The sequence below is a fragment of the Mytilus californianus genome, unplaced genomic scaffold, assembly GCF_021869535.1.
Source record: "Mytilus californianus isolate M0D057914Y unplaced genomic scaffold, xbMytCali1.0.p SCAF_1, whole genome shotgun sequence".
Lineage (NCBI taxonomy): Eukaryota > Metazoa > Mollusca > Bivalvia > Mytilida > Mytilidae > Mytilus > Mytilus californianus.
In genome coordinates this window covers 87,051,278-87,077,351 of record NW_026262581.1, presented here as the reverse complement: position 1 = coordinate 87,077,351, position 26,074 = coordinate 87,051,278, and the positions used below count along the sequence as shown (strand labels likewise).

Below are 26,074 nucleotides of genomic sequence, written 5' to 3'. Positions count from 1 at the left end.
TAAAAATTGTATCTGATGATCCCACCTGCCAACCAACATGGCCACCAAGGCTAAAAATAGTACATAGGGGTTAAACACATGTTTTTTTCTATTATCTTGTAAACTGGTATATATACAGAAAATGTGGAAGGGGAATAAATGTTCACAAGGTCAAGATCAACATTCGGTCTATTGGTACAAAAAATTGTCAGACAACTCCTTATAGATGACATTTTTTACCAGTTGTTTTTTTATTCCTGTTATCTTGGACTATAATTGATAGATTGATTGATTGATTGATTGGTATTTAACGCCACTTTCAGCACTATTGTTCTATTTCGTGGCAGTCAGTCTTTTTAGGTGGAGGTAGCAGGACTGCCAAGAGAGAACCACTGACCTTCGGTAGGAAACTCACAATTATAGTCAATTAAGATTGGAGTCGAGCACACCTGTCACCTGATTTATAGTAACAACTTCAGTGTTGACAGGCTAAGTGATATAGTACTTGGACTACTTAGACCACTCGGCCACCAAGACTTCTATCATAGATAGAGAAAAACTTTAAATAGCAAAAAATAATTATAAAAAAAATATATTTGGTGTATGGAATCGTTGTAAGATGTGCCTACATGTATATAAATGGATGTAAGCAATTATAGGCAACCATACAGCCTTTATTAATGAGAAAAACCAATACCATATAGTCGGCTATAAAGGCCCGGACATGAAAAATATGAAACAATTCAATTGAGAAAACTAATAGCCTAATTTATAACAAAACAATTTAAGAAAAACAATTATGACAGACATGAACCAACTACAACCACTGAACAACAGGCTGCTGAATTGGAACATGCACATAAAGAATGTGGCGGGGTTAAACATGTTTGAAGGCGCAAACCCTCCCCGTAACCTTGGACAGTGGTGTAACAGATTCCTGTCCATTGTACAGGAATTATCTGAACCTGACATCATTTTTGTCTTGGTTCAATGAAGTTGATAAGGCCAGACTTATGCATGCTATTTCAGGCAGCGGTGTCAACAATGCATTAGTTTGTGATTAGGTCAGTTTAATGGGAACCACTAGTGTGAGTCAATGATAAGTGGTATATGCAGTTGTATGAGTATTGGCACATTTCATCTCTATGTAGATTATTTGGCCTCTATCCCCCAGTCATTTGTCTATTGACTTAAATTTTGCCTAGTTTACATATTAAAGTGTGTGATTATGTCAGCTTAAGGGGAACCACTAGTGGTTGGTCAATGATATTTGGTATGCAGTTGTATAAGCATTGGCACATCTCAATGTCATTGACTTACCATACAAGGGGGTGGGACCAAATAATCTTCATAGATATGATATGTGCTAGTGCTGATATGATTACATACAAGTGTCTTTATTACAGGCTGTGATACAGCACTTTTATCTACCAACATCACATACCAAAATAACAGTTGTTAATTGTATAGGTTCCTTAATATAACAAGAGGCTCTCAAGAGCCTGAATCGCTCACCTGTAATTTTTATCTTAAATATTTCATCAATGATTATTTTTGCTTTTCAATATATATTAATGAGTGGCTTAAAAATGCCATTTAAATGTTCTTTGTATCTGTCATATTTTCTTCAAAAGCAAAAAAATGCATTTTACCCCTATGTTCCATTTTAGCCATAGTGGCTATGTTTCTTGACGTACAAGGAAATAAAATACAAAATTTATACTAGATACTCTGAAACTCATTCAGCCCAATTTTGGCTGAAATTGATTCAGCAGTTTCAAAGGAGAAGATTTTTTAAAGTAAGCAAACTAGATTAGATGAAAAAATTGTGAAAAATTGTCTTTAAAGGACAATAACTCCTTAAGGGGTCAATTGACAATTTTGGTCAGATTTGTAGATCTTACTTTGCTGAACATTTTTGCTGTTTACAGTTTATCTTTATCTATAATAATATTCAAGATAATAACCGAAAACTGCAAAATTTCCTTAAAATCATCAATTCAGGGGCAATAACCTAAAAATCATATACCCGATTTGGCTGATAATTTCAGGGCAGGTAGACCTTGACCTAATGAATACTTTAACTTCTCATCAGATTTGCTCTAAATGGTTTGGTTTTTGAGATATAAACCAAAAACTGCATTTTACCCCTATGTTCTATTTTTAGCCATGGCGGCCATGTTTTTTTGATGAAACAGAAAATAAAACAAAAAGTTTATTCTAGATACCCTAAGGATCATTCAGCTTAAGTTTGGTTGGAATTGGTTCAATAGTTTCAGAGGAGAAGATGTTTGAAATAGTTTACACCGGACGGATGACGACGATGGACGCCAAGTGATGGCAAAAGCTCACTGTTCCTTCGGAACGGTGAGCTACAAATAAGAAAATGTAGTGAAGATGTGTGAAGATCCTTAAAACTTCTTTTCTCCATTAATTGTCAATCTCACACAATGCAAACATTTCTTCAGTATAAAAGGGAGATAATAAATAACGAGGAAGTTTGATAAATATTTTATAACATAACCATTCTCAATATACAAATATAGATATATAATTTGAATTATAGTAAATAATTTGAGCATTAACAATTGATAAGTAATGAATTTTGTAATATGTCTCAAAATGTTACATAGTGTGCTAGTGACCGAATACGATATATATGGGGTCAGTAAATTCCATATGGGGTGAGAGCGACGAACCCCATAAGGAATTTACTGACCCCATATATATGGTATTAGGTCACTAGCACACTGTGTAACAAATTTATCTTACTATCTTAACATGTGGCAAAGTGATTAAGTCTTCAAAATTAAGAACCTACTTTCATTGGTCTATACAATAACAAATGCCAACAATAACAACTTGTTAGCTTTTAATGTGTATTCTGCATTTATTTTCAATCGTTCATCATCAATTTCTTCATCTGTTGTCCGGGCGAAACATTTCAGATTTTTGCTCAATGCCGTGTTGTTTTTATAAAGGAATGTAACACCACTACTAACCGTATATTAAAATGAAACACGCCCACTAACCCCATATCAAATATACAGGGTCTTCACATGTTCACTTTTAACCAATGATATTCCTAGAAGTGTATAGGAGGTAAGATAAATATAAATATTATGGCAAAACCAGGAAAAGTGCTCTTTTTAGAGCCCTAATGAATAATTGTGTTTTCATAATCTTTGTATCAATTTATCTATTAAATAAAAATACAAATATAATACAACAAAATCTCAACTGGCATAATCAACAAATAGCTGCACTTCTTATCTAAAGAAAGTAATGCATTAATTTTTACAATGTAAGTTACTAAGTAATTGAAATTAATATCGAATAAAACTAGAAGTACTGCTAAACAAAGCTAATACAATGATACCCTTGCAACTAGCAATTCGTTTAAGGAAACAAAAAAAAATATTTTGGATCCCAAAACAGAATATGAAGTGCACATATATGGTTAAAATTTAGAGAAATTTTCAATAAATTCTAATAAAGTGTTTCTGAGGAGTTGTAGATACAAATAAGATAGAGCAATGGCAAATTCAATGATTTACTACTTTAAGGAAACACCAAAAATAATTTGGATCCAAAAACAAAATAATAGTTGCACAATGGTATTATATGGTGAAGATTCTAAAAAAAAGTTTTATTCAAACCTGATTTGGCATTTAGGAGGAAAAGTGTATAAAATTGAGTACTTGAGTATGTTGACATTACAAAGTCCATGTCATGCCAAAGCAAACCCAAAAGCAAACCCCAAAAAACATTGGGAGGAAGAAATGAAACAGGAGATGCAAAAGCACATCATGTCAGTAAGATTTTATGACAATTTGTTAAAATTCTGTTAAGCAGTTCAGGAGAAGTTGTGGATATCAAAAGTGGAACGAAAGAATGAACGGACAGACTCCCTTATTATTACATACCTGTGCTTTATAAACCAGGGGTATAATGACATAATAAATATAATACAATCAATGCAAAGTAATACATACTGGAGCACAACACATAATTATTACTAAATAACAAGCAGAGGTTGTTCTGACTGAAAAACCAAATGAAATTTCCACATCGAGTGCTTGTAATTTTTACATGCCTTTATGTACTTGTTAGATTATACTTTTCATAAATCTACAGATAAATAGTACTTGATGCCACCAGGAAAGTTAAATTTGGACCGTTGTACAAGTTGAATGCATTATTCTACTATGTACAAACATTGAGTATTAACACAATCTAAATATGTCATTATTGATTTAGTTAACTCCATGTCTAATTTATACTGGGTTTACTACCATCTCTTAATAGAGGTCGCCTCTCATCTTCTTCTTCTATTTCTTTTGCTACTTGTTCTGCTATTGCCATCTTCTGTTTTCTGCTAAGATTTAATATACCACCCTAAAAAGGTCACAAAAATCTAATAATTTATATATTTATTTTAGTCTTTATTTCTATTGTAAACTTTTAATTTAAATCATTACAAGACATTTTTAGATAAATTTCCAAATATTTTCTATTTTGCAAGACATGCAAGAAGCAAAATTTCTGTAAAAATAATTGATGGTCACTTATTTTTGAATTCATCCAAGAAAGATATAAACCTTATATTCCAATTTAATAAAAATCTGACAAGAAATGTAAGCTAAAAAGCACTCACAATGCAATTTTCCATACAGTTTACATTTCCAAGGGACATAACTACTTTAAAAATATCTGATCGACACTGATTTTCATATTCACCTGAGATATTGATGATATAAACCTTTGATATAAATTTCATAAAAATCCTTCAAGAAATGAAGGCTTGAGAGTGCTTACAGTGCAATTTTCCATATAATTTTCATATCCAAGGGACAAAACTCATCTAGATATAATTGATCCGCACTGGTTTTCTAACTGGAACAAGACATTGTTGATATAAATTTCATAAAAATCATGGAAGAACTGCACATGGGAGAGTGAGAACAAGACTGGACTGGACTGAAAGACTGACATAAACCCTATATATCTATGTCCCTGGTAGTGCACTGCACTAGGGACAAAAAGAGAATCAAAACAGGGATTAAGGGCACACCATACAGTTTCGATCCCACTGTGAATTCTTGACGAAAATTTGCATACAAGGTATTTGAACCTAGTCATTTCAAATATATGTAATAAAAATATACCTTCATGTGCTACTTTTAAAAATAAATGGGATCGAAATTTTTGAGTTTCTTGGACAAATCTATCCTTTGGACAGACATAGTTAAATATATTGTCTTTTTTCATAAACAAAGTGTTCATAATGTTTATTGTGTTCTTTGCTGTTTTATATAACTATATTTTATTATAAATTTCATGTTGCTTACACATGATTATGTTGTAATTTAAATATGCTATAGCATAATTGTGCTTATTGCAATCAACGTCTTTATCTTATCTTATCTTAGACATACATAACTTTTTTTGTTTCAAAAGATAAGCACAAGCGGATTTTTGTAAAAAAAAATTGGAATATCTTCTTCACATAAGTATGCTCTAGTTTTATGTATCAATTCTTTTGAAATAATTCATTTTTATTAAATGTTTATGATTTAAGAAAAAACCAGCATTTTTTGCTGTATATTTATCTAATTTAAAAAAAAAATTCATCAGTGAATTTTTCATAAAAATTGGTACAACTAATCTTCATACATAATCAAATGTCATTTTTCAAAAGAGGCGTTGATTTATTCATTTTCCAGCTAATGATTAAAATCAGTTGAAAAATGCATCTTTTCCCGATTTTTCACAGATTGACGTCGCGTAAAATAAGATTTTATGTTAGCAACATCATTATCTCTCCTGTGACTGTATCGTATGCCCTTAAGTCATTTTTGGAAGCTCTGCCAAAACCCTTCTACACAATAAGTCATCTCTCTAAACAACAAAAGACAAGTATTTAATATAAAATAAAACAATAGCTAATTTTAAATATATTTGGCTTTGCAAATTTGACCTATCAATGTCATTTAAAATATTATCTGTGTATTACACATCTTTGAAATTAGTGATATTCCCAAGTACATCTTTTTTGTATTGGATACAAATTTTATACATGGTATTTTCTAAATGGTGAGTTCATAAATCATGTTGTTAATAAAGCACAGTTTGGTATATACTACACTTCAGTACACTTCACATTACAACTTATACCTGTTAACGTCCAATATAAACTAGTCATGAATAAAGTAGCTGAATACATACCCTCCTTTTATCATTTAGATTAAGAATTGTAGTGGTAGCAACACAGGCCAAAGAATTGGCCAACAGATATATCATAACATATTTCCATCTCAATAATGTATCTTCTCTTGACAAACTGAAAGTAGTAATATTTCTTATTTTATCAAAATATTTATATTTACTTTTCTTTGTGTAATCAGAAGTAATTCGGTTCAAGACCTTTATATAATTCTTTTGGCGCCTTTTTCTAATTATCGAGAAAACACCAAAGCGAGTTCTACAGTTATATTCTGATATTACTTATTATAATGCCATTGTATATAAGTTGTTCTTGTTCTAATTCATACTATTTGTATTTGTAGATTGTGACTCCAGGATTGTGCTGATGTTTTGGACTTATAAATAATTCGTTATTAACGTTATGTTGTAATACATTACATGCTAACCAATATTTATTTATTAAAACTGCTTTGGTGCGTCTCTCAATTCATACTAGTCTTCAGTTTTTTTTTTTTATGTAATCAGAAAAGTTTTATGTTTGGATGATCAAAGCGAAGGAGAACATAAACAATATTATTCTGGATTACTGGTTAGAAAATATAAATATTATTATGGATTACTGGTTAGAAAATATAAATATTATTCTGGATTATTTGTTAGGTAATGATCTCAATTGTCTGTTAATAATAACATATATTTTTTCAATAAAAATACAATATGTATCCTAAAATTGCCATATATTCATCCATTTATAGGAACCTGTATTACGGTACTATTCACTTTTAATACCAAACACAAAAGGTTGTTTCTTGTAATTAGCAACCATTTCTGAATTTTACAGGTATAAGCATAACCCCTTAATTTGTTATTGGTCACATCAACTTTTTTCTATTCTAAGGTATATTTATAAAGCCATTTTTGTTCATTGCTATTTCTGCATTCAAGTTGTAAAATTATATAACAATTAAAAACTCTTGAATCTTTTTTGTAAACCTTCAGAATATTTTTTTATAGTTTTTATATATTTGCTTATATCCACATCATTTGGATTCTGTTGGAAAATTGTCTCATTGGCAATCATACCTTAAAGGGGCATTAGATGTCAAATTCATGTTCACCGATTTGACTCAAATTCTTATATTCACCTTATAACATACTCAAACGCATATCCAAATTATAAAAAGTCAAAAATAAACAGTTTACTATGCATAGACTCGATAGTATGTATCAGCATTTCATGTGTATTTTAGTCTAGACGCCATCTAATTAACCATCAATGTGACCTCCGAAGACTGCTGAGGGTCATATAACCAGATATAAACATAAACATAGATATAAATAGATTGCGAACTCGTGCAATTGGATTTTTCCAGGTCTGTTTGATTTAATGTTATGGGTTAAAAAAATATGTTAATAATTGTTTTTACCTGTATACCGGCAATGCCCCAACCATCATAGGCAAGGCATAACAATTTTCATTCTTGCAAGGGATCAAAGGTTAAATTTTTCGATTTCCAAATTTTCCAGAATAAAGGTATTCGTAGACACAGGCAGACAGGGTCAGCGAAACTATTTAAAATTTTTTATAATAGACAAACTTACTCTTGACTTTTGCCCAGTATTTGACCAACAACCAAGTTTGATATTCCTATACCAATCATCTGTATTGAGGTAGTTAATCCCATAGCTGTTCCAACCGTAGCCTGACTCACAACAAGTGGGATTGATGGCCACATACTAGCCTACAAATCACAAAATTTCTTCTTGTAGTAAGTTTTTCATGAAGAACTTGTACTAGTAATGGAGTGGTCTTGCCATCATACTTGATATGTCTGAGTACATTTAAAATCATCATATAGTTGGATGTTCTTGTAGTTACAGGTCTGGACATGCCCTTGATGTAGCATTCTATTTCACTCCCCCCCCCCCCCCCCCCCCCCCCCATTTAGGTATAGAGATCTCAAAAGTTGACATGCATCATTCTTGTTATTTGAGAATGTATATTACTTCATTGTAAACATTGTTCAGCTTTTTCAAGTTATGTTTACAGCTAATGAGGATAAAAGCCATCTTAACTTGATATTTTTATCAGCTATACAGACACCAAATAAACACACATGTATAAAAAAATAAATGTGGATAGTGTCCACATGTGGACACAGATGATGCCCCCGCTTGCATATCATATAGTTATAAAGGGACATAACTGAAGAACGGTAAAAGTGACGCTACCCAAATTTGAACTTAAACTGAGTTTTGTGGTAATAAGCATTGTGTGGAAGTCTCATAACATTTGGTTGAGGCTAACTTGAGTAGAGAACAGAAACTAAAAATTCAGCAATAACCAGGAAATGAGATGTGCCAATGCTAATACAACTGCATACCAAATACCATTGACTTACCATAAGTCATTCCTTTTAAATAGACCTAAACACAAACATTAACTGGTAAACTATGTAAAAGTTTCAAAGTCAATCAACCAACATGAAGGGGTGGGGCTATATAATCTCCATGGAAACAAAACTTGCAAATGCCAATAAATTTGCATACCAAATATCATTGACTTAACATTAGCGGTTCATCTTAAACTGATCTAATCACAAACTAATACTGGCACATGTACACTAAGCAAAAGTTTCAAAGTCAATAGACCATGACTGAGGGGGTGGTGCCAAATATTCTCCATGGAAATGAGATGTGCCAATACCTATAAAACTGCATACCAATTAACATTGGCCTACCACTAATGGTTACCCTTGAACTGACCTAATCACAAACTAATACATGGAAACTAAACAAAAGTTTCAAAGTCAATAGACCATGACTGAGGGGGTGGAGCCAAATAATCTCCATGGAAATGAGATATGCCAATGCTTATACAACTGCATACCAAATATCATTGACCTACCACTAGTGGTTCCCCACAAACTGACCTAATCACAAACTAATACATGTAAACTAGGCAAAAGTTTCAACGTCAATAGACCATGACTGAGGGGCAAGGCCAAATAATCTCCATGGAAATGAGATGTGCCAATGCTAATACAACTGCATACCAAATATCATTGACCTACCACTAGTGGTTCACCATAAACTAGACCTAATCACAAACTAATACATTGTTGATGCCGCCAACGCCGATGCCGGAAACACCATACCTATGTCTCGCTTTTGAAGGCGAGACAAAAATGGGTGCCTTTCTACATGTCTTATAGGTCGGCTTAGAAGTACAAGTTCTAAATTTTCTTTTAGAATCCAAAATAATTCTTTCATGTCATGCTTTATACTCATATTGACATGGGTAGGCATTATATTTGTCAACATTTAACATCTCAAAATGCTTTTGCTCATTGTTGAAGGCAGTATGGTGACCTATAGTTGTTTACTTCTACATTATTTGGTCTGGTGGAGAGATGTCTCATTGGTAATCATACCACATCTTCTTATTTTTATATTGGTGTCAAGATATTTACAAGTATAAAAATGCGCGCAGCTGGATATGACCGCAGAGGTAGAACTCTGAACAGTTGGGGTAAGTATGGACACAATATTCAAGCTTGATACAGCTCTGAATTTGGATAGTAATTAAATATTTGACACATTATAGATTTCTGACACAGAATAAATGTGGTCAGATAACTTAAAAATTTGAAATAGGACATTTAATCTACTTAATGGTCCAATATCCAAAATCTAATTCCATGGTTAGATTCAGCATATAAAAAAAAAAACATGAAGTTTAATTTTGGACCCTTTGGACCTTAACATGGACTAATTTGAAAACAGGGCCCAAAATTGAAAATCTGAATGCACAGTTAGATTCAGCATATCATAGAACCACAAGAATTCAGTTTTTGATGAAATCAAACAAAGTCTAATTTTGAACCCTTTGGACCTCAATGTAGACCTATTTAAAACACTTTGCTGTTGAGCAATACTTAGTAAATCTGTTTACAAACTAAATATAATAATTAAAACACCCTGTTCGGTGTGTATCTCCTGCAATATCAGTATTTGTTGTTTCTTTATATAGATCAGAAATAATTTATGTTAGAACCAGCTTAGCCAATATTAGAAAAGTCTTGTTTTTGGCCCCTATTTGGCCTCTAGTTTCTTAACAATTAAAGCCACAACCCACAAAATCGACCCCAACCTTCTGTGTATGGAACCTTGAGGTACAATTTCATAGAGATCCATTGACTAATACTTAAGTATTTGTCCGGAAACCAGAAAAACCTTGTTCTAACTAGATATCATTGAGATGGGAGCCATCTCTGTGGGCCCCGCTGTGAATAATGTGTGGTAAAAAATTGTATCTTTATCATTGGACATGGGGTTGTCAACTGAAACCGAAGTTTATGACCTTGACCTTTGACCTAGGAAGTTGTACATAAATTATGACACACCCTCTGGTGTTGGTTTATATACATGTCAAGTATAAACTTTGAAATCATAACGGTTCTCAAGATATAGAGCGTACACGATCTTTACCATAGAACATGGGGTTGTCAACTAAAACCAAAGTTTTTGACCTTGACCTTTGACCTAGGAAGTTGTACATACATTATGACACACCCTCTGGTGTTGGTTTATATACATGTCAAGTATAAACTTTGAAATCATAACGGTTCTCAAGATACAGAGCGGACACGATATTTACCATAGGACTTGGGGTTGTCAACTAAAACCAGTTTTTGACCTTGACCTTTGACCTAGGAAGTTGTATATACATTATGACACACCCTCTGGTGTTGGTTAATATACATGTCAAGTATAAACTTTGAAATCCTAATGGTTCTCTAGATATAGAGCGGACACAATTTGTTAAGGACGGACGGACGGACGGACAGACTGATCACTATAGGGCGTCCGCCATTCGGCGGGGCCCTAATTATAACTTACTGCAGCAAAAGAATAGGTAATTCCCAGCCATAAAGTTGCCACTAGTGGGTATACATAAGTAAAAGCTAGTATTCCAAAGACAGGTATAGTTAACAAGGCACAAGTTAAGGCAAGAACTCCTCTCATTCCAATAACATCCTACAATATATAAAGTTTAGCAACTCAGATACTGTTTTCAGGGTAAATCAATAAGCTTCATGAATTCTACAATATAATGTAATGATAAACTGTTGACACAGAGATATATCTCACCTGTATGTAAATTTGATAGTAAAGTGTAAATGTTGATATCAAAATGTCAATAATCTAACATGTTAACTTTGCAAAACATATGAAGTCAATGAACCAAATAAGTACACTAACAAAATATCATTCCTCTATGATTTGTAGGTAAGGATGTTCACTGATCTTGTTTTTGACTTTTTGTCAGATATTCAGAATCCTCTGGTTTTATTCTTGTAATTACAAATTTTCCCACTAACCCCTACTTTTTTTTTCAATACTTTAAACACATAGTTTAAAAAGCCATTTTTGACAATATTATAAAATCCTTATTATTTTTTCATAGTGTTTTAAAAAAAATATGTTAAAGTTAAATGTAGGAAAAATAGAGAGAGAATCATTTCCTTTAAAATTTTCAATGGCTTATATGTCAAAAACAAGAACATGGATCTTTCACTTTTTCTGCTTATTTAGTTGCGTTATTTATATACTATCAATCTATAACAGTCTTTTTAAAAGCTTGTAATTTTGAAATAAACTAAAAACAAGAATGTGTCCATAGTACATGGATGCCCCACTCACACTATCATTTTCTATGTTCAGTGTACCGTGAAATTGGGGTCAAAACTCTAATTTGGAACTAAAATTAGAAAGATCATATCATAGGGAACATGTGTACTAAGTTTCAAGTTGATTGGACTTCAACTTCAGCAAAATCTACCTTGACCAAAAACTGTAACCTGAGACCAAAAACTTTAACCTGACTTGACCAAAAACTTTAACCTGACTTGACCAAAAACTTGTACCTGAAGCGGGACAGACGGATGGATGGACGGACTAATGGACCGAAAAACATAATGCCCCTCTACTATCCTAGGTGGAGCATACAAAATGTAGTGAACATCGTTAAGTCTGAACATAAACATAAAACAGTCATTCATGTATTTAGAATTATAGATCACTGTACCAAATTTTTTTATGACCTTTGTAATTATTCACAGAAACTAAGGTAAGTACAAAGTTAGGTGCAACACGCTGTTTCACTGAGAAATTTTATTTAAATAACTTCATGTGCAATAATCTAAACAGAATCGACCATTGCTAAAAAAATTGAAAAATTCGGTAATATTCTGAAAATTTGTTTTTACCTGATCAAAATTTGTGTCTTCTTTTTGTCCTTACAGCAAATAGTTGACCTTTTGCTTATAGTTCATGAAAAACAGACCAAAACACAAACACTTAACATTGACAAATGAACCATGAAAATGAGGTCAAGGTCAGATGAAACCTGCCAGACTGACATGTAAACCTTACAATCATTCCATACACCACACATAGTTGACCTACTGCTGAGAAACGGACCTAATCATGTAACTTTAACCTTGATCACAGATCCATGAAATGTGGTCGAGGTCAGGTAAACCCTGTCTGGAAAGAACATGTAAATTTTGCAAGGAACCCATATAACAAATATAGGTATCCTATTACTCATAATAAGTGAAAAATTCACATGACAAAAAAAAACTATTTTTTTCAAGTAGTTTCTGAACCATAAAAATGAGGTCAAGGAAAATGGACATGACAGACAGAAACTTCGTAACATAAGGTATCTTCATACAAGATATGAAGCAACCAGGTCTTCTACCTTCTGAAATATAAAGCGTTAAACAAATAGTTCACACCTCTGCCGCCGCCGGATAGTAATCCCTATGTCTCGCATACTGCGAATTTCATCTCAGGCGAGACAAAAAATGGACCTGTATTTTTTCTCAATTCAACATGGTGGAGACAATTTAAAAGAAATATATTATTATGAAAATTGACAGAAACACTGCATGTGTGTGAATTCAAAGAAAACTGAGTAAATGTGAATTTACAGTTAAATAAATACAACATGACATTAACAATGTAAACATAGTGTACTTACAATTAAACCACCAAGAAATGGTGATAACACCATAGAAACATCATATACAGCACCAGCCAATATGGAGGATGTTCTCTTACTGAAGTCATATTTATCTTTATACTTTTCAAAAATAAAATCACTGAAAAAGGAGAATAAATGTTAAATTTCAATTCAATCTTAAATTCATTTTATGCAAAAGAATATGTGGTAAAGGAATAGATTCACAATATTGTTTAAAAATTCAAACTCGGAATTACAGTACTGTTTTTCCAGATTAATATTTTCCTATTTTTATATATTGAACAAAAAATAATTTGTGTAACTATGTTGTCATGTGGACTCTATAGTTTTTTCTGCTGACTCACAAAAAGTATCTTGGAAATTATTTTTTGGTTTTTCAAATCTTTTTTTTATTTGGAAATATTGGCTGCATGCTCTCACCAAAATTAACTTTTGTTAGATTATGTATCATGCCCTTATGCATCTTCAGATCACAATGTTATATCAAGAAACAGCAGCCAAAGCTTCAAAAAGGAAGTGGCCCATTTAAATGGATAAAGGGAGATATTCTCAGATTTGGAAATACTACGAAAAATTGGAGAGCAACTACTCCTTAAAAATCAGAAAGGTCTGATTTACTCAATATACAACCAGACAGACATGTACACCATACAATCATTCCAAACACCAAAAATAGTTACCCTAGTGCTTATAGTATCTAAGAAACACAAATAAAAGGCAAAATTAGTATTGACCATTGAACCATGATAATAAAAATCAAGGTCAGATGAACCCTGCCAGATAGACATGTACACCTTACAATTAGTCCAGACGCAAAGTATAGTTGAACTATTGTTCAACTATACTTTGAACTATATATTGAACTATATATTGAACTACTCATGCATTTGAACTATTATTTTATGTTTCTTTAGTCACTCTGTAATGTTTATGTCATGTTGTTATTAATGTTATGCTCTTAATGGGCCCTTTAATTTGGAAATAAAAATATTGTATTGTATAGTATCTGAGAAATGGAGCTAACCTTTAAAACTTAACATTGACCAATGAACCTAGAAAATGAAGTCAAGGTCAGATGAAACCTACCCATCAGACATGTTCACCTGACAATCAAATTGAATCAATCCATACACCAAATATAGTTGAACTATTGCTTTCAGTATCGAAGATACAGACTTGACATGAAAACTTAATCTTGATCAATGATACATGAAATGTGGTCAAGGCTAAGTGAACCCTGTCTGGTGTCACAGGGTGACTTTGTTTACTCACATATATGTTGTTATTTTGGTTGTTAATTCTATTTCGATTTGCAGAACGTCAGTATCTTATAAATGCTATATTCTGCAGACTTCGGTGTATAATACATGTCCACATTTTACATCTAATTAATTAAGTAGTGTCCACTATTTACTTGGGCATTTACCTGTAAACTTGTCGAACGGGTTGAGTAACAGTGATACCTGTATTTGATGAGCTGACTATTCACTCTCAGGTAACACCTTAACGAGTCAAGGTGTGGTCAGAAATGTTTGTATAAAGTTAGTTTACAATGTGGCGTGGACACACACACTGGATTTCTGAGGTAGGATTCAATTTATTCTTATTTATTTAATCATTATTCGTTCTAAAGTGTTCAGTTTTCTGCAACAACGCAAATATAGAATAATTATTTCAATTGTAATTGTAATTTTTGACATTGCTATTTTATAAATGTAATAAGTTAATTAATGTTCATTATAATGAAAGTTTAACACGGTTATATGTTTCCGGCTGTAGTAAATATTCGAGTATCGAAATTGTTTGGTATTTTAGGAACGTTTGCGTACGATAATGCAATGATGTATGTATCTCCATAAGTATGTAAAGTAATATGCAACGTATAAGCATAAATGTATATTCAGCGTTAAAAGCTGTATATTGTGTGTAGTAATTGTATAATGATAGTATACAATAAAGTCAATTATGTGACTTGTAAAGTAAGGCATTGTACGATATGCCGTAGTTTGTATTGTGTAAAGTAAGGCATTATACGATATGCCGTAATTATTTGTGTATAAGTAATGCATTATTCAATATGCTATAATCTTCTATAGATTGAACATAAGTAGTCGTACTAAGTATTTGTCATTATTTAAGCGACATGTGTAATACATAAACATATGTATATTTCTTAAGTATAGTATTGTATCTTAACGTACAGTATGTATTTCAATAGGTCCCAGTTTGCGGGCTAGGTGTATGTAGTTTTGTATAGTAAAGTATGGAGATAAAGTACAGATGGTGGTGAAACCTGTTGACAGTGCGGCGTTCCGTGTTTATCATCAATAGTTTGGCAACATAGAATATTTGGAGTCGAGTCTAGACAATAGGGCAGCCGTAATGTGTACACCGCTTATGTTGGGCCAGTTTTGTGTAGTTACCGAAAACCAAATACGTAAAATTCCGTAGTATCGTTTATCCAGATTTCATAGTTTAATATAAAGAAGAAGGAACAGTTCATTAAACATTTGACAGTATTATTTCATTTGATTTCATCTATTTATATTTGTAAATTTGTACCTAATTAAATTGTTATTTTGTTTAAAGTAGTAGTCATTTATTATCTGTAAGTACAAACTCCTAAGTCAGCTCTCGTCTATCCGTGACAATTGGTGTCAGAAGTGGGATTTGTTTAAAAGGCTTAGAGAGTTTTCATTAAATTTAAATTTTCAATCTTATGTATTTTTGATTGTATTTTTTTTTCACCATGTATTTTTCCATTTGTATTGTTTTATTATATGTTTGAATTGTATAGCTTCAGGTGTTTGTGAGGAGAACTGAATATTTGGGACCCAGATTTCACAGTTGTGTCTATGTTGGTTCGTGCCTTGGAGGTTTGGTGTTGTTTCTGCTCTACATTGTAAACTGTGAGTATCGGTACTTACATATATTTAGTAATTGATTGTAGTACACTGAGGGTTGCAGTAGGTACATTGAGTGCTGGCGTTTTGTTTTTTGAAATTGGTGTTTGGTTTGTTGACTGTTCAAGATGGAACAGATTCAACAGATTAGAGATTTGGGTACTTCATTAGGGTATGAAGATGATGAGTTGAGAAGGTTTGTTAAAGATCAGCAGGATAGGGTCCTAGATGAAAGGGCTGCTTTAAGGCAAGAACAGAAAGACGAACGAGATAGAAAAGCAGCTATAGAAAAAGTTTTGATTGAGAAAGCTAAGGTTGAGAATGAATTGGAACTACAAAAGTTGACGCATAGTCAGAAAATGGAAGAGTTAAGTAAACAAGCTGAGTTACCACAATTAGTAAGTACAGGGGGGTCACATGATACAGTTCGTGGACCTAAAATTCCAGCTTTTGAAGAAGGTAAGGATGAGATAGATAGTTATCTTAGGAGATTTGAGCGTTATGCTACTGCTCAAAAGTGGAAACCTGATATTTGGGCCACTCATCTTAGTGCGTTATTGAAGGGCAAGGCTCTTGATGTATATGCACTTATGCCGGTTGATAAAGCTCTTGATTATCCAGCTTTGAAAGATGCTCTACTAAAAAGGTATGATATGACTGAAGAAGGATTTAAACGTAGATTTAGAAGTTGTAGACCAGAGCCAGGTGAGACTTTTATACAGTTTTCTGTTAGGTTAGATAGCTATTTTAAGCGTTGGATTGATATGGCACATACAGATACTACTTATATAAGTTTGTATGACTTGATTATACGGGATCAGTTTCTACATATATGTTCGAAGGACTTGTCTTTGTTTTTAAAAGAGAGAATACCAGATTCTTTAGAGAAAATGGTAGCTTTAGCTGATCAGTATCGTGAGGAAAGACAAACAAGTGCTTCCAATCTTATAGATAAAGGTAATCAGTCAAACACATCTTCAGTAAGAAACCAAAGTGGTTCGAAACCAGTTGATTATAGTACAAAGAAAGAACAGAGAAGTATAAAACCAACAGAACGTACTTCATTTGTACCTAATAGGGACAGAAAGGTGTGGTAAGAATGGACATATTGCAACGGATTGTAGAGTTAATCTACAAAAGACCAACAGTGGATCGTCAGACGATAGAAAGAATTTTAAAGGTAAAGTATGTAATACCTGTACTATACCTACAGATTCTATAGTAGATGCTATTCCTACTGGTTGTACAAGTACACTTCCGTTGTCTTGTCAGTCAACCGCAAATGTAAGTATGCCTGTAAGTTCAGGTTATGTTGATGGTAAACCAGTCACGGTTTTACGAGATACTGGTTGCAGTGGTATTGTGGTTAAACGTGATATGGTTGGCAATGAGTCATTAACGGGTGGAAAACAGGTATGTATTTTGGCAGATGGAACCAGAGTTGAAGTGCCAATAGCTAGAATTGATATAGATACACCATATTTACAGGGAGAATTTGAAGGATGGTGTATGGCTAATCCTGTGTATGACTTGATAATTGGTAATGTAGAGGACGCTAGAGAACCAGGAAAGCCTGATCCTTTGTGGCAACAAACGGGAGCTGTTGAGACAAGAGAACAGGTAAGAAACAAAAGTAAGCCGTTTGTGCAACTGAAGGTAAAAGATATCATCACAGATGAGGTAAATCCAAATGTAATCAAGAAAGCTCAACTAGAAGATACAACGTTGGATAAAATAAGAAGGTATGTATTAACGGGTGATACAGTTACACGGAAGAATGGAAAAGTAAAGTGGATTTTAAAAAGAGGTATGATATACAGACAGTTTTCGTCGTCAAAACCTGATAGGGTAAGTTGTACTCAGTTAGTAGTTCCGAAGTTTCATCGCGAGACAGTGACGAGAGTAGCACATGAGTCGATTATGTCAGGTCACATGGGTACACAGCGTACACTTGATAGAGTATTATCAGCTTTTTATTGGCCAGGTGTTTCGGCGGATGTTAAGCGATTTTGTCAGTCTTGTGACATATGCCAGCGTACAGTTCCTAAAGGAAAAATAGGTAAGGTACCTTTACAGTCTATGCCGTTGATAGATGAGCCGTTTAAACGCGTAGCAGTTGATCTCATTGGACCTCTTTTTCCTAGAACATACAGAGGTAGTAGATATATACTGACTTTGGTAGATTATGCTACACGTTATCCTGAAGCAATAGCTTTGAAGGATATTGAGACAGAGAGTGTTGCTGAGGCATTAGTAGATATATTTTCTAGAGTAGGAGTTCCACAGGAAATGTTAACTGATATGGGAAGTCAGTTTACATCTAAGCTTATGGCTGAGGTAAGTAGACTCATATCGCTTAGACAGTTAACTACAACTGTTTATCATCCTATGTGTAATGGGTTAGTAGAGAGGTTCAATGGAAGTCTAAAACTGATGTTGAAGAGAATGTGTCATGAACGACCTAAAGATTGGGACAGGTATGTAAATGCATTACTGTTTGCATACAGGGAAGTTCCACAGGAGAGTCTGAAGTTTTCGCCATTTGAGCTCGTGTATGGTAAACAGGTGAGGGGACCTATGGCAATATTAAAGGAGCTATGGACTAAAGAGATAGACGATCCTGAGGTAAAGTCTACATATCAGTACGTGATAGATTTAAGAGAGAGATTAGAAGCTACCTGTGAGCTTGCTCGAAGTAATTTGGCGTCTGCATCAAAGAAGAATAAGGTATATTATGATAAATCGACCAAGCAAAGACATATGAAGGTAGGTGAAAAGGTTCTTGTGCTCTTACCTACGGATAAGAATAAACTGTTGATGCAGTGGAAAGGTCCTTTTACTATTACTGAGAAATTTGGTAAGGTAGACTACAGAATACAGATGAATGGGAAGATTAAAACGTTCCATGCAAACTTATTGAAAAGGTATGTGGAAAGGTGTGATGTAGATGATGATTTAACAGTGGTAAGTTCTGCAGTGATAGATACTGATAGTGACCAAGTGGATGTTTATGATGAGATTCATGAAATACCTTTTACTGATTCAGGTGAGAATGCTAGTCATATTGATGTTAATCCAGACTTGGATGAAAATCAGATATTACAGGTAAAGGAATTGCTGTTTTCATTTCCTGAAGTCTTTACTGATTCTCCAGGATGTACCGATCTTCTGGAGCATGACATTAAATTGTCCAGTGAAACGCCTATAAGGATGAAACCGTATCCTATTCCATATAGTATGTTAGACACAGTAAATGCTGAGGTTAGTAAAATGTTAGACCTTGGAGTTATGGAAGCATCTACGAGTCCTTATGCGTCACCGATCGTCATTGTTAAGAAGAAGGACAATACAAACCGATTTTGTATTGATTTTAGGTCGTTAAATAGCCAGACTTTGTTTGACGCTGAACCGATGGGGAATGCAGAAGAGATGTTTTCTAAGTTAGCAGGACATAAGTACTTTTCACGAATCGATTTATCAAAAGGATATTGGCAGTTACCGTTATCAGAGGATGCCAAACCGAAAACCGCTTTTCAAACACCTAAAGGTTTGTTTCAGTTTCGTAGAATGCCGTTTGGACTGGTTACTGCGCCAGCTTCTTTTTGCAGATTAATGAGAATATTGTTAAAAGGTATGAAGAATATAGATAATTTCATAGATGATATAATCATCTTCACCTTGACATTTGAGCAACATTTAGAGGTACTGTATGAACTTTTGGTCAGACTTAAAGGGGCAAATCTTACAGCTAGACCTAGTAAGTGTTCCATAGGTTATGGTAGTCTAGAGTGTTTGGGTCATTTTGTCGGTGATGACAAACTTAAACCTCATCCAGACAAGGTTAAAGCGATAGAAGAAGCTCCACGACCAGTTACAAAGAAACAGGTAAGGTCTTTTCTTGGATTAGTTGGGTTTTACAGGAAGTTTATTCCAAACTTCTCCTGTATTGCACTTCCACTTACTGATCTGACGAAGAAAGGACAGCCTAGAACTGTTGTTTGGGAAAATGCACAGGAGAACGCATTTCAGTCTTTAAGGTATGCTTTAGTTAGGTTTCCTATATTGAAATTACCAGATTTCACTCAGATTTTTGTTCTGATGACTGATGCATCAGATAGAGGGATTGGGGCAGTACTGATGCAGTATCAAGAGAACTCCAAGATGCCTATTGCATATGCAAGTAGGAAACTTAAGAAGAGTGAAGTGGCTTATTCCACTATTGAAAAAGAGTGTTTAGCCATCGTTTGGGCTGTGCAGAAATTTCAGAGGTATTTATACGGTAGAGAATTTATACTTGAGACTGACCACCAGCCACTTACTTATCTTGATAAGAAGAAAGTAGAGAATGCTAGACTTATGAGGTGGGCATTAGCTCTACAGCCTTACAGATTTAGAATTGTAGCAGTTAAAGGTATAGATAATGTGGGTGCAGATTATCTCAGTAGAGTTTAGGATGTAAATATTACAGTGTTTTGTTTTATAATGAATAGTAAGTAGTGAAGATTTGATAGTGTTAGTTTTATTTTGTTGAACAGTCTAAATATCACAGGACTAGATTTGAAATGGTGACAAACCGTGATGTTGTGGGCAGGATATGTCGTGACATAACACTTTGAATAGGTTTAAGTTATGAGGCGACAAGACCTGATAATGATCCTTATTCATCTTTTAGGTGAGTATATGTCGATTTGTTGTAAGGGTCGGTTGGTATTTTATTTGGACCTGGTCAAGAGTCGAGTACTGTCCGGTAGTGTCGTTAGTATGATTAGTTTGTCTTTTGATTTGGACTAGTTTATTTGCATTGATGGGTTTTTGTATGTAAATCTATTTCTGTTTATATATATTTTTTATTATCAGTACTTCGTACTTCTTTTTGTGGGGAGGAACTGTCACAGGGTGACTTTGTTTACTCACATATATGTTGTTATTTTGGTTGTTAATTCTATTTCGATTTGCAGAACGTCAGTATCTTATAAATGCTATATTCTGCAGACTTCGGTGTATAATACATGTCCACATTTTACATCTAATTAATTAAGTAGTGTCCACTATTTACTTGGGCATTTACCTGTAAACTTGTCGAACGGGTTGAGTAACAGTGATACCTGTATTTGATGAGCTGACTATTCACTCTCAGGTAACACCTTAACGAGTCAAGGTGTGGTCAGAAATGTTTGTATAAAGTTAGTTTACAATGTGGCGTGGACACACACACTGGATTTCTGAGGTAGGATTCAATTTATTCTTATTTATTTAATCATTATTCGTTCTAAAGTGTTCAGTTTTCTGCAACAACGCAAATATAGAATAATTATTTCAATTGTAATTGTAATTTTTGACATTGCTATTTTATAAATGTAATAAGTTAATTAATGTTCATTATAATGAAAGTTTAACACGGTTATATGTTTCCGGCTGTAGTAAATATTCGAGTATCGAAATTGTTTGGTATTTTAGGAACGTTTGCGTACAATAATGCAATGATGTATGTATCTCCATAAGTATGTAAAGTAATATGCAACGTATAAGCATAAATGTATATTCAGCGTTAAAAGCTGTATATTGTGTGTAGTAATTGTATAATGATAGTATACAATAAAGTCAATTATGTGACTTGTAAAGTAAGGCATTGTACGATATGCCGTAGTTTGTATTGTGTAAAGTAAGGCATTATACGATATGCCGTAATTATTTGTGTATAAGTAATGCATTATTCAATATGCTATAATCTTCTATAGATTGAACATAAGTAGTCGTACTAAGTATTTGTCATTATTTATGCGACATGTGTAATACATAAACATATGTATATTTCTTAAGTATAGTATTGTATCTTAACGTACAGTATGTATTTCAATAGGTCCCAGTTTGCGGGCTAGGTGTATGTAGTTTTGTATAGTAAAGTATGGAGATAAAGTACAGATGGTGGTGAAACCTGTTGACAGTGCGGCGTTCCGTGTTTATCATCAATAGTTTGGCAACATAGAATATTTGGAGTCGAGTCTAGACAATAGGGCAGCCGTAATGTGTACACCGCTTATATTGGGTCAGTTTTGTGTAGTTACCGAAAACCAAATACGTAAAATTCCGTAGTATCGTTTATCCAGATTTCATAGTTTAATATAAAGAAGAAGGAACAGTTCATTAAACATTTGACAGTATTATTTCATTTGATTTCATCTATTTATATTTGTTAATTTGTACCTAATTAAATTGTTATTTTGTTTAAAGTAGTAGTCATTTATTATCTGTAAGTACAAACTCCTAAGTCAGCTCTCGTCTATCCGTGACATCTGGCGACATGAAAATCTTGCATGGATCCCATTAACCAAATATAGTTATCCTTTTACTCATTATAAATGAGAAATTCACATGACAAAAAAAAAACAGAGTTTACAGTTGAACTTTGTTGTGTCGAAAACTCGGATGAATGGAAGCAATTTTGTGGTCCAGGTAAACTTCCTGTTTGATCAATGCATTTCAACCTCTGAGAAGTCGAACTCAGTTGAATCGATTTCTCGGTTAAGTCAAATCAATTTTATAGCTCTGGCGTTGTAAAACTGATGTAAATTGACCCCTATATCTCAAAGTTCGAAAGTTCGAAATTTCGAAAAAAGAAAAAGATTAAAATTCAAATTGGATATTTTTCTTATGTAACCTACGCCGGTAATCAACTTTATAAGTAATCAAAGCTGTGTAAACATACTTGTTTGTTTAACAGTTAAAATGACATGTTTATGGTGACCGGTAATTTACACCTTTGTTGATCGTCCAAGCTGAACTTTAGTGTGCTAACATATTTCACCTGATATAAATAGGAAACGAATCTAAATGACCCAAGCCGAGATAAAATAAATCGTTAAAATCAAAATTCATTAGTTACAATACAGGTATTTAAAAGGATGATGACAAATTCACAATTATTGGATTCAAAACAGACAACCCTAATATAAAGTAATCCTTCATGACTTGTTTCTTTCTGCGAGTGATTCCATAATTCATAGTGACTGACCTTTGTAAATATTTGTGTATTCATTGTATTTGTGAATGTTTTGTATCTGTACTTCTGTTATTATGATGGACCAAACAAATATGGAGCTTGCATACACTACAATCATAAATTGTCATATCAAAAACTAGAGGCTCTAAAGAGCCTGTGTCATTCATCTAGATCAATGTGCATACTCAACAAAGATAAAAATAAAAGGACACTCTCCAATATTGTAGACAAGAATAGAATTCATGACAAAAATCTCATTTTTGTTGATCTTGTTTTGCTGATCATTTCAACTGTTATGTTTCTCTCTCTATCTACTTCAGTTTTTGCTCAAAACATAAAAGAGGGTAAAAAAATCCTCATTTAAGGGCAATCATTCCTATAAAAAGTCTACTAACTATATCGGCAAAATTTGACTTGTTTGTAGATCTTGCCTTGCTGATAATTTTTGTTAATTAAAGTTTCTATTTATCTATTATAATTTTTATCATAGAAGACAAAACGCAAAATTATTGGTAAAAATCGTCAATAAAGGGCAATAACTCCAAGGAGGAGTCGTTGGACTATTTCCTTCATGTAATTTTAATTGTAAATCTTATCTTGCTGATCGTTTTTGCTCATTCAAGTTTCTATCGATCTATTATAATTATTAAGATATAAGGCAAAAACACAAAAAATTAGTAAAAATCGTCAACAAACGGCAATAAATTTTATAAGGAGTCGATTATTGATTTCGATCATGTGGACTTATTTGTAGATCTCGTCTTGCTGATCATTTTTGCTTTTTAAATTTCAATGTATCTATTATAGTTTTCAAGATAATTAACAATAATAAAAAACAAGAGTGCATATGCTGAAATGTCTCGTCTGCTTTACTGACCATTGATTTTATGCTGATAGTCCTAATTATAAAGTTTTACTACAAGTATCACATAAACTTAACATGATCCAAGAAAATGAGGTCAAGGTCAGATAAACCAAGCCAGAAATACATGTACACCTTGAAATCATTCCATACACCAAATATAGTTGGTTGACCTATTGCTTATAGTCTACAAGAAACAGACCAAACCATGAAAACTTTATATTGAGCAAAGAACCATGAAAATGAGGTCACGGTCAGATGAACCCTGCCAGACGGACATGCACACCTTACAATCATTCTATGCTTTAAATATAGTTGACCTATTGCACATAATATCTAAGAAACAAACTTAACACTGATCAATGAACCATGAAAATGAGGTCAAGGTCAGATGAACAATGCCAGACAGATATGTACACCTTACAATCATTACATGCTTTAAATAAAGTTGATCTATTGCATATAGTATTTAAGAAACAAACTTAACTAGGAAAACTTAACATTGACCAATGAACCATGAAAATGAGATCAAGGTCAGATGTTAACTGCCAGACAGACATATACACCTTACAATTATTCCATACACCAAATATAGTTGACCTATTGCTCAAGTTTAAGTATCAAAGTGCTTGTAAGCACTGAAGGGTAAAGATTGCTTTAACTTATCAGTGGGAAGTAAAATTAAACATTGCATTGAACATAAAGCATTGGTTGTAGTTGATTCAACTACAATTATGAACAAAGGAAGAAAACTTCAGTTTTAAAGATAACTTTAACAATGACATCATTGATATTTTTAGAACAGATTTTAGATTCCTGCACCTTGCACAAGTAATGTAATTTTCTTGACAAGTATAACACCCTTTTGTAACTTGAATATCTGAGCATATATTTCATTAATAAATTTCTAGAAATGTTCATGGATAAGATGTTTAGAATGTTATGATCAATGCACTATATTTTGTGTATCTCAAAAGTAGTGATAAACCTTGGAAGATTTAGATATCTAGTCAGTACCATAGGGTTTTGATTGCATTTCATGCAATCTTTACCCAAAAACAGACCAAATCACAAAAACTTAACATTGAGCAATGAACTGTAAAAATGAGGTCACGGTCAAATAAAACCTGCCAGACTGACATGTACATCGTAAAATATTTTCATCAACCAAATATAGTGGACCTCTTGCATACAGTATTAGAACAAGAGTGCACACGCTGAAATGTTTCGCCTTCTTTACTAACCATTGATATTATGTTGATAGTCCTAAATATAAAGCTTTACTACAACTATCACATAAACTTAAAATGATCCAAGAAAATGAGGTCAAGGTCATATAAACCAAACTAAAAATACATGTACAGCTTACAATCATTCAATACACTAAATATAGTTGACCTATTGCTTATAGTTTCTAAGAAACAGACTTAACCAAGAAAACTAAACATTGACCAATGAACCATGAAAATGAGGCCAAGGTCAGATGAACCATGCCAGGCAGACATGTACAGCTTACAATCCTTCCATACAACAAATATAGTTGACTATTGCTTATAGTTTAAGAAAAACAGACCAAAACACAAAAACTTTACACTGAGCAATGAACCGTGAAATTGAGGTCAAGGTCAAATAAAACCTGCGAGACTGACATGTACATCATAAAATATTTCCATACACCAAATATAGTTGACCTATCGCATATAGTATAAGAAAAAAAGACCAAAACTCAAAAACTTAACTTTGACCACTGAACCACGAAAATGAGGTCAAGGTCAGATGACACCTGCCAGCTAGACATGTACACCTTACAATCATTCCATACACTAAATATAGTAGACCTATTGCATACAGTATAAGAAAAACAGACCAAAACACAAAAACTTAACTATAACCACTGAACCATGAAAATGAGGTCAAAGTCAGATGACACCTGCCAGTTGGACAAGTACACCTTACAGTCCTTCCATACACCGAATATGCTAGACCTATTGCTTCTAGTATCTGAGATATGACCACCAACACTTAACCTTGTTCACTGGTCCATGAAATGAGGTCGAGGTCAAGTGAAA

The 26,074-nt window shown here is 33.3% G+C and overlaps 2 protein-coding genes across 3 annotated transcripts in view; one reads left to right on the top strand and one right to left on the bottom strand.

Moving 5' to 3' along the window:
- Positions 1 to 2,484: 2,484 nt before the first annotated feature.
- The window catches only part of LOC127709010 (major facilitator superfamily domain-containing protein 1-like), a 46,986-nt gene continuing 23,396 nt past the window's right edge, over positions 2,485 to 26,074 (bottom strand). For both annotated transcript variants that reach the window (XM_052214273.1, XM_052214281.1), the window contains 5 exons: positions 13,238 to 13,358; positions 11,089 to 11,226; positions 7,789 to 7,928; positions 6,208 to 6,322; positions 2,485 to 4,377 (listed from right to left, as the gene is read on the bottom strand). In XM_052214273.1, the coding sequence (XP_052070233.1) occupies positions 4,252 to 4,377; positions 6,208 to 6,322; positions 7,789 to 7,928; positions 11,089 to 11,226; positions 13,238 to 13,358 (640 nt within the window). In that variant the 3' untranslated portion in view covers positions 2,485 to 4,251. The remainder of the gene's footprint in view (positions 4,378 to 6,207; positions 6,323 to 7,788; positions 7,929 to 11,088; positions 11,227 to 13,237; positions 13,359 to 26,074) is intronic.
- On the top strand, positions 13,414 to 18,285 carry LOC127709259 (uncharacterized). Its single transcript, XM_052214691.1, has 2 exons — positions 13,414 to 14,825; positions 15,459 to 18,285. The coding sequence occupies exon 2, from the start codon at positions 16,272 to 16,274 to the stop codon at positions 17,238 to 17,240; it is 969 nt and encodes a 322-aa protein (XP_052070651.1). The 5' UTR covers positions 13,414 to 14,825; positions 15,459 to 16,271; the 3' UTR covers positions 17,241 to 18,285.